Source organism: Alnus glutinosa, chromosome 13 (assembly GCF_958979055.1).
Source record: "Alnus glutinosa chromosome 13, dhAlnGlut1.1, whole genome shotgun sequence".
Taxonomy (NCBI): domain Eukaryota; kingdom Viridiplantae; phylum Streptophyta; class Magnoliopsida; order Fagales; family Betulaceae; genus Alnus; species Alnus glutinosa.
Genome location: NC_084898.1, coordinates 18,906,552 through 18,919,518, shown reverse-complemented (window position 1 = coordinate 18,919,518; position 12,967 = coordinate 18,906,552). Strand labels below are relative to the sequence as shown.

The following is a 12,967-nucleotide window of genomic DNA, read 5'->3' as shown; positions in this document are numbered from 1 at the left end:
TTTCAAAAGGTCGTCAAGCCCGCTAGAGCTTTTAGGCCCAATAGTTCACATATATATGTTACCAGCATAATGTTACTCTAATTAGTTTACGAGACCTCTGCTATATGTATGTTTTGTGTAAGTTTGACAATTTTTGACACGACACGTAAACCTTGTATGAATACGATACGAAAAAACAGGGTTTGAGTTTGGTTTTATCGAGTTCGGGTCAACCCGATTATGACCCGTTTATAATCGTGTCTGGCGGGTTAACCTGTGGGTGACCCACCAAACACGATTATGACTCGATTGTTATGTTTTTTTTTTTTTAACGTCACTTTTGGTCCAACCGTCCAAGGTAAAACCCTACCCGCATCACTTTACTTTTCACTTCACCATCTTCACTCCCCACGACTCACGCCTCCCCTCCTTGGCTCCTTTCACACTTTCAGTTTCAGTCTTCCACCATCACTTTTCTTTTCACTTCACTATCTCGACTCTTCACAGACACAGCCACATAGCTTCACCTTCGGATCAGATGTACTCACGGGTTCACACTCATGGCTTCACGCAGTTCACGCGGCCTTAACTTCCGGGTTCACTGTTCACTCTCACGGCTTCACGCCGTCTGAGGTTCAGCGAATAGCGGCTCAGACGCTTAGTGCTGTGTCTTTTTGAGTTTTCGGTTTGCGAACTTGGGATCCCTAGATTTGGTGCTTTTTGGTTGTGAACACGATTTCCCATGCGATCTGGGTTTGGAAACCATGGCCAAATTGTGTTGTTTGGTAACTTTGGTTCTTTTCTCCTGTGATTGCAGTGGGGATTGGTGTTGTGGGGTGGGCACGAGTTCATGGGTTCTTGTCATGTAACCCGCTTCACAATTGGGTCGTGTTCGGGTTACACGTTTTTACCCGATTAATAATCGGGTCGGGTTGAACCCGATTATATGATCGGGTCAGTCGGGTCGACACGAACTCGACCCGCAAACCCGAATTGCCAAGCATAGTTTTGTGTAATTTTATTAATACATTAAATGTTTATTAAATGTCCATTAAAAAATGATGTGGCTTTTAAAATTACCATTTAATCAAAATTACAAGTTGATCAATCACACGCAAAATGCTGATTTTAAAAGTTATCTTATTTTTTTTATAAACATTTGATGAACATTTAATGTATTAATAGAATTACTCGTATGTTTTCGGTATATATTTTATATATATGTGAGTCTTATAAATTTAATGATTTAATTTTTTTTAAAGTATAAAAATATATTTAAAAAAAAATAGCATTTCTCATGGGTCCCATGATCACAGAGAGGAGATTTGTTCAAAAGAAGGTCAAAAATTCAATTTTGGGTTGCATTTGTTAGTATTCAGCACGCGCTAATTATGGATTAGGATATTATTTAATTTAAATAAATACACCTTTTGTGGTTATTATTGGAAAAACAAAAAATAAAAATAAAAATCTCCAGCATTCTTTGAATTTGAGTAAACAGTGGCGGCTCTAGCGTAAAGAGCCTATTAAATTCCAAAATATATTCATATGAATACATTTATTGCAAAGCAATGTGTCACATCCCACTTACTTAAAATTAAACATTTGATGAATTGAATAAGCTTTTAGCTTTAAAAAAAATTAGATCTCGGTTGTTTCGACATAAAATATTTATCGTTGAAAATATATTTAAAAAGAAAAAATAAAAATATATTTTGACATTTTGCTCGTGTGAAAAATTAGGGACAACAGAAAACAGTTGATGATGGTCCTACAAACTCCAGCGATTTAAGAAGGAAAGGCACGGACTCGAAAAATTCTTTATGAATTTTTTTTTAAAAGAAAAATCATTTTATGGAAATAAAATAATAATATTAATAATCGTCAAACTGAAAGTATTTTTGGTTGAACTATTATTTTTCATCGCATTGACTATTATTTTTGGTTGAAGAGTATCAATTGATGAAAACAAATTAAACCTGAAAATATATACTTTATTTAAACATGAAAATATTTTTAGTTTGACTATTATTTTTCAACGCATTGACTATTATTTTTGGTTGAGGAGTGTATAAACCGATGAAAACAATTTAAACCTGAAAGTATTACCTTTATTTAAACATGAAAATATTTTTAGTTTGACTATTATTTTTAGTCGATGAAGTGTATTTTAAAAACTTTACGATTTTAAATATCAAATTACAATTTTACAAAACGTTTATTTATATTTTAAATTTTTCATTTTCAGATAGCACGTTCTAAAATAATTATTTTTAAATTACACGTTTTGAAATTACTAATTCAAATAGATCGACATTAAATCAAACTTTTGGGGATTAAAAAACTGTCGGCATGACAAGAAGAATCGACTACATTCTTAATTCCTATTTCGTAAAGATTTGAATCTCACATTTTGAAGGAAAAATCTAATGATAATCCACATGATATTTTTTTTTTTTTTCTAAGGTTATTAATTTACTCCACACACACATTTCACAAAACCTAATCTCCACGCATCAAACTTGAAGGAAAAAAATCTCATGTACAATATTTTCCATGCATCAAACTTGAAGAAAAAAAAAATCAAAAAAAAAAAAGAAAAAAGAAAAAGAAAAAAGAAAAAAAAAAAGTGTATGAACTGATGAAAACAAATTACTTGATGGTTTGTTTGTGATCATGACTCATGACAGTTTTGATGATGAGAGAATCGTCCATTCTTGCAGATTCTTGCTTCACCCAATGAACAACCCTCTCAGCCTCCCTACTAACCCTCTGCTCTTCCCTGAGCGCCATCTTCAGCCTCCGTTCCTGTTCTCTGACAGAAAACGTGCTCCGGTCAGATAATATCTCATCATCAACATCCTCCATGTTTGATCCTCCTGAGACCCCATCGTAGCTCCTGGACTTGTCTCCATCCTTCTTCTTGGTGGAGAAGGAGAAGCAAAAGCAACAGGCTGCTTCTGATCTTTGTGGAGACTTGTCTGAACCCATTAATCAATAAAACAATAAGATTAATTTCCCTTCACACCGATCTGTTTGAGCTCTATCGATCTTCTTCAAGTGCGCGGCTTTAATGGCTAGCTATCTGATCATTCTGAAGATCGAAAAGGAAGCAGAAAAATGGATTTTATGGAACTAATAATTATTGCTGAGCTAGCTGTTGGGACCCGTTTGCGTATGATGCTTAAAAAATATGAGAATTTAATTTATTATTTATTTTAAAATTGACACTGGAATTTAGATCCGACGCGGTTCCATATTCGCTTATCTCATGAGTTGGCAAAGGGTCACGTCAAGTCGTCAAAGCTGATGAAGACCACGCATGGCGGCCTCAACTTCCCCCATTTTCAACCTTCTCTTCGGCACACAGCATTCATTTTAAAAATTTGGATTAAATACTTTTTGCGCATGCGTTTTAACGATTTTTTTTTTTTTTTTTTTTTTTTTTTTTTTTTTTTTTTTATTTGATTTATTTTTTATGGTAAAAAGTATTTCGTTTTTAGCTAAAAATGAAAGAGTAATTATTCACTACCACTTAAATATACAACTTTTTACCATCTTGCCTATGTGGTAAGGTGATCCCTCACCTTAATTTATTGTTAAAAAATAAAAAAATTCAAAAAGTAGTGGGGGACCACCTTGCTATATAAGGAAGGTGGTGAAAAGTTGTATCTTTAAGTGGCAGTGAATCATTATTCAAAATGAAAATTGTATTTTCATCTAACTTTTATAAAAAAAATTAACTGAATATTGCGTCACATGCATTAAAAAATTGACACATGTCCATATATGCATAATTAAAATGAAATAAAAACTAAAAATATAATTCATCTAAAATAAAATAAAAAAGCAAAAACAAAAAAATCACCCTCATGACTAATCTGGAAGTGGCTTAGCCACCCCATGGCCCCTGGGGTGGTTTGTAGTGCGTTTGGGTGTTGAATTTTTGAAATCAAAATTGAATTTTTATTCTATTTGCGAATTTTGAGGTTTGATGTTTTAGAAAAAATTGAATAAAATATGATTTGTTTAGAAAAAGTTAAATAAAATATGATTTGTTTTTGAAAAAGTTGAGCAAAATATAATTTATTTATTTTTTGAAAAAAATCAGAATTATATTTTGTTTCCAAAATTCCGTATCCAAACACACTATTGGCCACCCAGCCTCCCCCACAAGCCCCCCCCCCCAAAAAAAAAAAAAAAACTCGAGTTAAAGTTTGGCCATGAAGTGATTTAGCCACCCCAAGGCTCTTAGGGGTGGTTTCAGCCACCCAATTTTGCTCTTTGGGGGTGGCTGAACCACCCCGAGGGGGCATAGGTCACCCTCTTTTTATATATATATTTTAGTTTTTATTTTATTTTTAATTATACATAGAGACATGTGTTGTTTTTTTAAGGCCTGTGGTGTTGACTTCTGTTAATTTTTGAACGGATATATAATCTCCTTCTTTAGTCATAAACGAAGTACCATCTACGATACGAAATGAACCACATAAGACAAAAAAGAAAGTTGTTAAATCATATTGGGTCAAACTTATTTAACCCTACTTTAATGTGACGTTTGAGAGTATGTATTCTCATAAACCTGACTATTTTTACATTTAAGAATGATTAGGAATTCTAATGGTTGAAAATGTGAAATTTTTGTGTGTGGTTTACTTCTAAATATTTTGTACCAAATATTTATTATTTGTAGTTATGTTCATTTTTTATTTTTATTTTCCTTTTAATGATGAAAAATTCCTCTAAGGTAGGGTCACTTTGTATACCCACCACTACGAGTGAAAATACGAGCGGATAATAATCGCTCGCATCTGTTATCCGTTATCCGCATCTATACACAATTCGTTATTCATAAATTCAGACACAAATAGATATTAATAATTGCATCAACATACCATTTATATATAATATATATTTAATTAAATTTACCAAAATAATGTTGTTTTGGTGTTAACTCGTATGCGGGTAGCAGTTTTTCAATATCTTTTCTCTTTACCAACTATAAAATTATAAATAGATGATGCAAGAAGTTAAATAATATATGAGATGAAAATTTCATGACAAAATAATTAGCAAGTGTGATCAGAACAATAGTGTTCAACTATAAGATAATGCCTTTTTGTATTTATTAGACACAGGAATTACAATTTTAAAGTCTAAAATGTTCATTTCCTCATATGCGGATAGCAGATAATAATCACACAGATACGAATAATTAAAAATGATAACCACATTATGCGGATGCGAATATTTCTAATAATCGCATCCGCATTTTCAACCTTACCGACTGCCCGTGAAGAGAAAATCTTGTACCTGTGCAAGGCCCATTGGTCGGGTATGGCTCGGCTTCGTTGCGAGAAGAATGAAGAAGAAAGAAGAAGAAATACGGTTGATGAAGAAGAAGAATAATTGTTCCCTTGCATCTTTATTTGCCTAATTCTCTATATGTTATAACAAATACGGTTGATAGTTTTATGGTGAATTTTTATGCTAGAACAAAGAAGAAGAAGAAGAAGACCTCTATATGTTATAACAAATACGGTTGATAGTTTTATGGTGAATTTTTATGCTAGAACAGAAGAAGAAGAAGAAGAAGAAGACCAAAATTTATGAAGATTACCGCATCTGTTAATTCTTTAATAAAGGTTTTTAAATGTATCTTTCACATTTAAAAATAAATTAAATTTCGGCTGGGGCGAGTTCAAACTTCAAAGCCTTCGAGTTTGACTTAAAAGGTGCTATTAACCACAGTCTACCATAAGTGAATAAATGAAAGAGTAATGGTACAAATTATATTTTATTTTTTTAATTATTTTATAATATTAGTTAGTGTAATAGTACCAATTAATTTTTAAATAAATATTATTATTATTAAGAATAAAAATAAAAATCTTCCATTATTTGTTGGGGGAGTTGCGAGCCTTTTGTACTTTCTTTTTGGAATTTTTGACCTCAAACTCCTCACCTTCGACCAACTCTCCTAACTGTGACTGCTATCTTTCTTCTTTTTTAGTTTTCTCCCCGAGATTGTGAGTCTTGAGAGTATTCTTCAAGGATAGGTTGTAGCATCTTCTAGCCTCCCTCTGGTCTCTCTTCACAATTCCGACCCCTTTAGCGGTTGAAAATTTCATACTCAGATGCGAAGTTGATGTGACGGCCTTCAGCTCATTAAGAGTAGTTTTTCCAAAAATGACGTTATATGCCAAGGGTCTATCTATTACCGAGAACTTCACCACGATGACCTTCTACCTCGAGTAAGTCCCTGCGGTGACTGGAAGCTCAATAGAACCGAGAGGCGAAACCTTCTCACCAGCAAAGCCCAACAAATAGCATACAACTGGGACCACCCTACCCCAGGGAATGCTCATATGATCGAACACTGATTTAAACAGAATATCATCGGAACTTTCTGTATCGATCAGTTTACGTTGAATCTGATGGTTGGAAATAGTCAATGATACTACAAGGGCGTCAGTATGCGGGAGTGAAACTCCGGCATAATCTCCGTTCGAGAATCCTACAATCATAGGATCACACCTTCGGGCTTTAGGAGGCTTCTGCACCAAATACACCTCAAAGTTGTCCAGCTGTCTAGCATAAGCCTTCCGAGCCGAACTAGACTCACCTCCTCCCTCGAATCCTCCCTAGATGGTATGGATTATGGGGAGGTTGTCATTCTCTCAGGCTCCTTCTCGTCTCGGGGCATAGTCCCTCCTATGTCGCCTTTCTTCCTCTTCTCTTGGCCTCGGGGCCCAAGCTCGATCCTGATGGTTTCTTTCACTAACAAGAAACCAGACCAACTTATCATTCTCAATGAATTTCTTTATTAGTTGTCTCATTGATATACACTACTCGGTAAGATGACCATAACAGCTGTGGAAAGCACAATACTTGTCCGCCAGACGAGCTGGTGGTACCATCGGGAGGGGTTTCGGCCTTTGGAAGGCGGGGGATCCTTCTCTATCGCCATCATAACTTCAATGAGAGTGGCATTCAGAGGGGTCCACTTGTAGTCCCCAAAATTCTTCCTCACCTTCTTGTAATCCAAGGGGTTGTTATCTTGCACCGCCTTGGACTTCTTCTTCTTACTCGACTTCTCGAAAGAAGAAGGTTTTGACTGCCTCTCAGGGGGGGCCTAGGAAGGCCCGAAGTGTCTCCTCCTGGTTGATGTACCTATCAACCTTGATCATAAAGGCGTGTAAATCCTTTGGCAGTTTCAATGCCAACTCTGCCATGAGGGGGCCATCCTTCTTCAGCTCCTGGAAAATTGCACTGTAGATGAAATCATCAGGTGCACTCTTAGTTTCCAATTTCTCATGGTTGAATCTCCAGAGGTAGTTCCTGAGAGATTCATTGCGACCTTGGCGCATGGAGAGTAGGTACCCTCGAGGTTTTCGCCTAACCCTTCCTGACATAAACTGCGTCAAGAGCTTTTGTCCGAGGGTATCGAAATTATCGATAGACCTCAGTAGAAGATTCCTGAGCCAGTCTTGGGCCTTTCCTGACAAGGTGAGTGGAAAGGCTCGGCATGCTACTGCATCGGGGGTCTTCACTATATAAAAAAAAAAAAAGGACAATTATAGACGGTTTTTTTCTAGACGGTTTCTAAAACCGTTTAGAATTAAAATTTTATAGACAGTTTTTAAATAACCGTCTCTAAATAAATAAATATGGACGGTTTGAGTAAACCGTCCATAAATTTACAGACGGTTTGAAAATAACCGTCTGGAAATTTATATTTCCAGAAGGTTTTGATCAAACCGTCACTAAATTTATAGACGGTTTTGAGAAAACCGTCTGGAAATTTACATTTCAAAAACCGTCTGGAATTATTGATATTAAAAAAAAAAATAGTGACAAAAATCGCTTGGATTGAAAAAAAAATAAAAAATTAATTATGGACGGTTTGAAAAAAACCGTCCAGAAATATAAATTTTCAGACGGTTTTTTCCAAATTGTCTTTAAATTTAAAGACGGTTTGTTTCAAACCGTCTGAAAATTCATTAGTTTTCAAATGGCATGGATAGGCACCTAACTTTTCAACTGTAGATTGACACACTATCAACAGCTTAAACGCGTCTAAAGAAAATGACGCGGATTGAGAAGCATGTCAAAATGACGCATATTCCCCAAGCAAAGAAAGCGTATAGCACTACAGCCCCTCTGATCGAACCCCACGTTGCAAATGTGAACCCCAGCCCTTCATGAACCCCAGCTGGCCGAACGACAACCTTGAGGGTGAAGCAAAATGCTATTCTCCGACACTTCAATGTAAAGGGCGGGGTCTTTCCTTTTTGGGTTTGTTGATTCACACGGGCGACGAGATCTCGACGGAACGGCGGGATCGGGACAACGGGAGAGAGTGCTGGAGATGGAGTGCCGGATCTGGCGAGGCCGTCTGGGTTTCCGGCCGGATCTGGCGAAGTCGTCTAGGTTTCCTACCAGATTCGGCCGAAACCCACGCTCGGTATCTCTCTCTGGCCGCATATAGAGAGAGATCCGGCCAGAATACGTGGTATTCCGGCCGGTTCTCTCTTCCTTTATCTTTCTCTGTCGCCGGCCGGTGTGCGTGGGTGACAGATCTTTCTTCCTCTCTCTCTTTCTCCGTGGCTGTCCGGATCTCTCTTTCTCTTTCCTTCTCTGTCGTCGGCCGGCGTATGCACTGATCCAATAACAAAAAACTAATTCAGAATTTCAGATCATATTAATTAGTTTTAATATCAAAAAATTAATTAATATAAAAAATAATCGAAACAGAAAAAAAAAAAAAAAAAAAAAAAAAAAAAAAAAAAAAAAAGAAGAAGAAGAAGAAGAAGAAGAAGAAGAAGAAGAAGAAGAAGAAGAAAAGAAAAGAAAAGAAAAAAAAAAAAGAAAAAAAAAAAAAAGTCTGGACGGTTTTGCCCAAACCGTCTAGAAATTTATTTAGCGACTCTATATACTAGACGGTTTAAAACCGTCCAGAATTTGCTTTTTTTTTTTTTTTTTTTTTTGTAGTGCTTGTGCAAAGACGTATGAGACCGAAAGGTCATCAGGTGCTCCATTGGGTCCTCACTGTCCATGAAGATGGGAATGTCCGGGACCTTGAACTTCTTGGGCAAAGCCGTGTTAGCTACCTCTTCCATAAACATGGAGTCGGTGTTCTGAAAGAGGCTAACTAGAGGCTCCTTCCCGCTCTGCTTCTACCACGATTTTCGACAGTACGTCATACTTTGCGCCCAAATAAAGAATCGTCTATTGTAGCTTCCTCTCAGCTTCAGTTGATGGGGGTGGAGGTTGGTTCCCTTGTAGGGTGTTGTTCTCATTTCGAGGGTCACCTTGCTCTCCAGATCCTTCCAGGTATTCGCTCGGAGCCACTCGACGATCTTCGTTTCAGCTATTCTCTCCCCCTTCTAGGTGTTGCGATGGTGCGGGCGTTTGGGCAGCTTGCAACACTGCATTCTGAGCCAATAGATCCTCTACGTTCTTCTGCGCTTGAGCCAACTGTTGATTCAGGCTATTCGGGCCTCAGGGCCGATGGACTTCGCTTCTTCATGGGTGATGTTCTTACTCGGATTGATACGGCGCGTATTCGCCATGACCTTTTTTTTTTTTTTTTTTTTTTTAAGGAACAATGTCGATTCCCACAAACGGCGCCAAACTATTGGTACAGTTTCCGATATGGCGACGTGTTGCCTTATGATTCGCCGAACAAGCTTCTTTTACTTCTTTCCCTGCCTTCCTTGGGATTTGCGAAAATAACAAACGACTAGTCAAGGACACCGACTACGCCCACTCCGATGACTAAATCAGTATAAGCTTTATGACTTTCAAGGGGAACTAAAAAATCTCTGAGCTTTGAAAATATATCAAAAATATCTGGTGTACTAGTCTTATTTATAGGCTCTTAGTTAAAGACTCACTGGATTGCTTGAAGTATAGTTGAACTCCTAGATCGCGTAGGTTTCAACCTTATCCTCATAAAATTTGAATTGAGTAGAAGTTGGATAGGACTCTACCTCTTTTTAAATGAGTTCCATGTTGATAGGGGTCTGTATCCCATTAATGTTGGGATATAGATCCATTCCAGAAATCTTGGTATTGGGGACTAAACAAAAATCCCACGAATCCTGGATATAGAGTTCTAATGGTTAACAGATGCTTACTTGCTGAATTTGAGAAGATAGCTTCACGGCGCTTGCATTGTACGCAAACCAATCCTCCAATGTGGAAATATTTGAGACTTATTCGCTCCATATAGAATCCCAGTTTATTCCGCATCCAATGGAGTCTTCCTGTCCGAGGTGACCAATCTATGGAGAAAAGTCATAGTCCGAGGTGCTCCGACACCGAGTTGATTTTTTCGTATAAGGTTGTGACAAACATCTGAGGTGTTCTGACCGAGGTGTATTGACCGAAATGACCGAGTTGGGTCGGACCGGGTCAAGCCTATGAGTTGAACCTCCGACTTAACTTGGGGACCACGTGGCTTCGGGGCTTATTATTTCTCCAAAAAAAAAATACAGACATTTGAAGTAGTTGAGTTGATCAGTGAATGCAAAATTAAGAGATTGGTGGTGTCTGAGTAAATGAAGTTTAAAGGAATTAATGCATCTTCCAATCAGATTTCGTGTGGGGGTGTGTAAATGCAGTAGGCCGGTGAAGATCAATCGAGTGTTGGTGAAAGCTAGAGTGTGTATATAAATGCAGTAGGTGATCGAAGAGTGTACGTTGATTATCTTTTATTTTAAAAGCTAGCTGGTGAAAGCTACTCGGTCCTAATCCATTCTGACCTATAAGTGTATTTATATTTATAATTTGCATGGTTTGGTGAGCATTAATTTCTTTCTATATGTGTATGATGTATCTGCATGGTTTCACTTTCATATATTGGTGGTGTGGTATTTAGGGAAGAGGCTTATCTGGTGTAAATTTATTTTACAGCACTTATGCTTAATTAATCCAAGGGTTTGGATTTGAGTTTAAACCTATGAAATTAAATTCAAACCCTTAGATTAACTATAGCATAGGTGCTTATAGCCCGTAAGCCATATCCGACATACTTGGTCTGTTTATAAGCTCATGTGTTGCTTCACGTTGCACGACCCAATATAGGTTTTGGATGTCATTCGAAACATAAGCTTATAATCAGACACATCTTCACTGAACCACCAGTTATGTTAATGTCCCCCTTAAATTACTAAAACATGTTAATGTCTTTCGTAAGACTAACAAAAAGACAAAAATGACTATAAATTCTTTTCAATGAGACAAAAATGTTCTTATAATTCGAAAAAAAATAAAATAAAATAAAAAATAAAATAAAATAAAGTTTTAAAAAACAAATTAAAAAAATAAAGGAAAAAAAGAAGAAAAAAACTATTAGAAAAATACGATTTTTTTTTTAAACAAAAAACAAAAAAATAAAATCTGAAAATTAGAAAAAAATAAAAAAAAAAACAATCGAAAAAAAATAAAAACCCTTTTTTTTAATGTTTTCTTTGTTTTTAGTTTTTTGTATAACTTTTTGTTATTTTATATTTTTAAAAATAATTTTTTTTAGTTTTTTTTAATAATTTTATGAAGAATATTTTTGTTATTAGGGATGAACATTGATATTTTTCAGTAGTTTATGGGGGAGAGATTGACATAATTGGTAGTTTGAGGAGATTATGTATACTTTTTTCTTATAAAATACAAATGGCAAATGATTGTTGTACATCACCTTTGTGTGGATCAAGTATACACCAAGACATATTTAGTGTGAGACCCGTGCATTTGAATCTCATATGTGTGGAACCCATGAACCCATATACATAGGTCATACACCCAATGTGTCTTGATGTATACTCGATGTACATCAAGATAATGTGTGCAAATAATATATATATATGGTAAGTAGCATTACTCTTCAACTAATTCTTAGAACAATTTTATTTAGAGATGGGCTGTAAAAGTGATGTTTTACAGCATCCACCAAAGAGTTGACACATCATTAAAAGACTAAAATATACTATGCATGAAAAGCACCCAATATTTTTCATTTTGAAAGAGCCCAATCGGTTTTAAACCCAAAACTTGTTCAGCCACCCGCTGCCGGATTCCGCTGACGACCACCGCCAAATGTTCATCGGATTCCGTCGACGACCAATCATCCAGCCACGTCAAGGCAACCTGTTATCCATCCAAAACAGCCGGATCTCGGCCGGCCCACCTAGATCTGGCCACTCCTAGACCGACTGGCCGGGATCTAGCCATTCTCAGGTCAGAACAGTTGGATTCGACAGGGGAAATGTGCTTGGGAATTTCCTTCTGGCTGGATTCCGGCCTATTGGCTGTGGAAACGTGGTCGGGAGTTTCCTTAGAAAGTGAGAGTGCTGAGAGGGGGATAGATTTGGTGTTTTAAGGTTTATAGTATTTTTGTTATAATTTTTATTTTTTTATGAATTGTTAACTTATAATTGGATGCTGTAAAATAAAGGTTTTACAACCCATCCTTATTGAAGGTAAATTTTTTTAATTAAATTATAAAACAAAGGTGTAATATTTAACATTTGCCTATAATATACGCGGATGTGTTCATTTTGTCAATTTTTATAATTAAATAGTTTAAATTTATTTTATTTTTCTATTCACTTTAAAGACTCGTTTGAGTGTGTAATTTTTTTTGTATTATATTATATTTAAAATTATAAATATAGAAAAAAATTATTTTTTTGAAATTATGTTTGGATGGTTTATAAAATTTGAGACAAAATTAAAAAATATTAGATAAAACTTAATTAAAATTTTAATTAAAAAACAACTCAAATATAGTTTTAAAAAATAATAAAATATAATAATAAAAAAATAAATATTACCGAAACATACCATAAATTTATTTTCACTTTACATATCTTTCACATCAAGCCGAAAGATACAAATGACAGAAAATCTCGGTAGGGACCGTAGGAAACTGAAAGTGGATCCCAGCCGTTGAAAAGTTGAAAGGGAAAAGATGCCAAAAGCA

The 12,967-nt window shown here is 35.9% G+C and overlaps 1 protein-coding gene across 1 annotated transcript; it reads right to left on the bottom strand.

Moving 5' to 3' along the window:
- Nucleotides 1–2,597: 2,597 nt before the first annotated feature.
- Nucleotides 2,598–3,184, bottom strand: LOC133854944 (uncharacterized). Its single transcript, XM_062291227.1, has one exon. It carries the CDS (start codon nucleotides 2,968–2,970, stop codon nucleotides 2,632–2,634), a length of 339 nt encoding a protein of 112 aa, XP_062147211.1. The 5' UTR covers nucleotides 2,971–3,184; the 3' UTR covers nucleotides 2,598–2,631.
- Nucleotides 3,185–12,967: the final 9,783 nt, after the last annotated feature.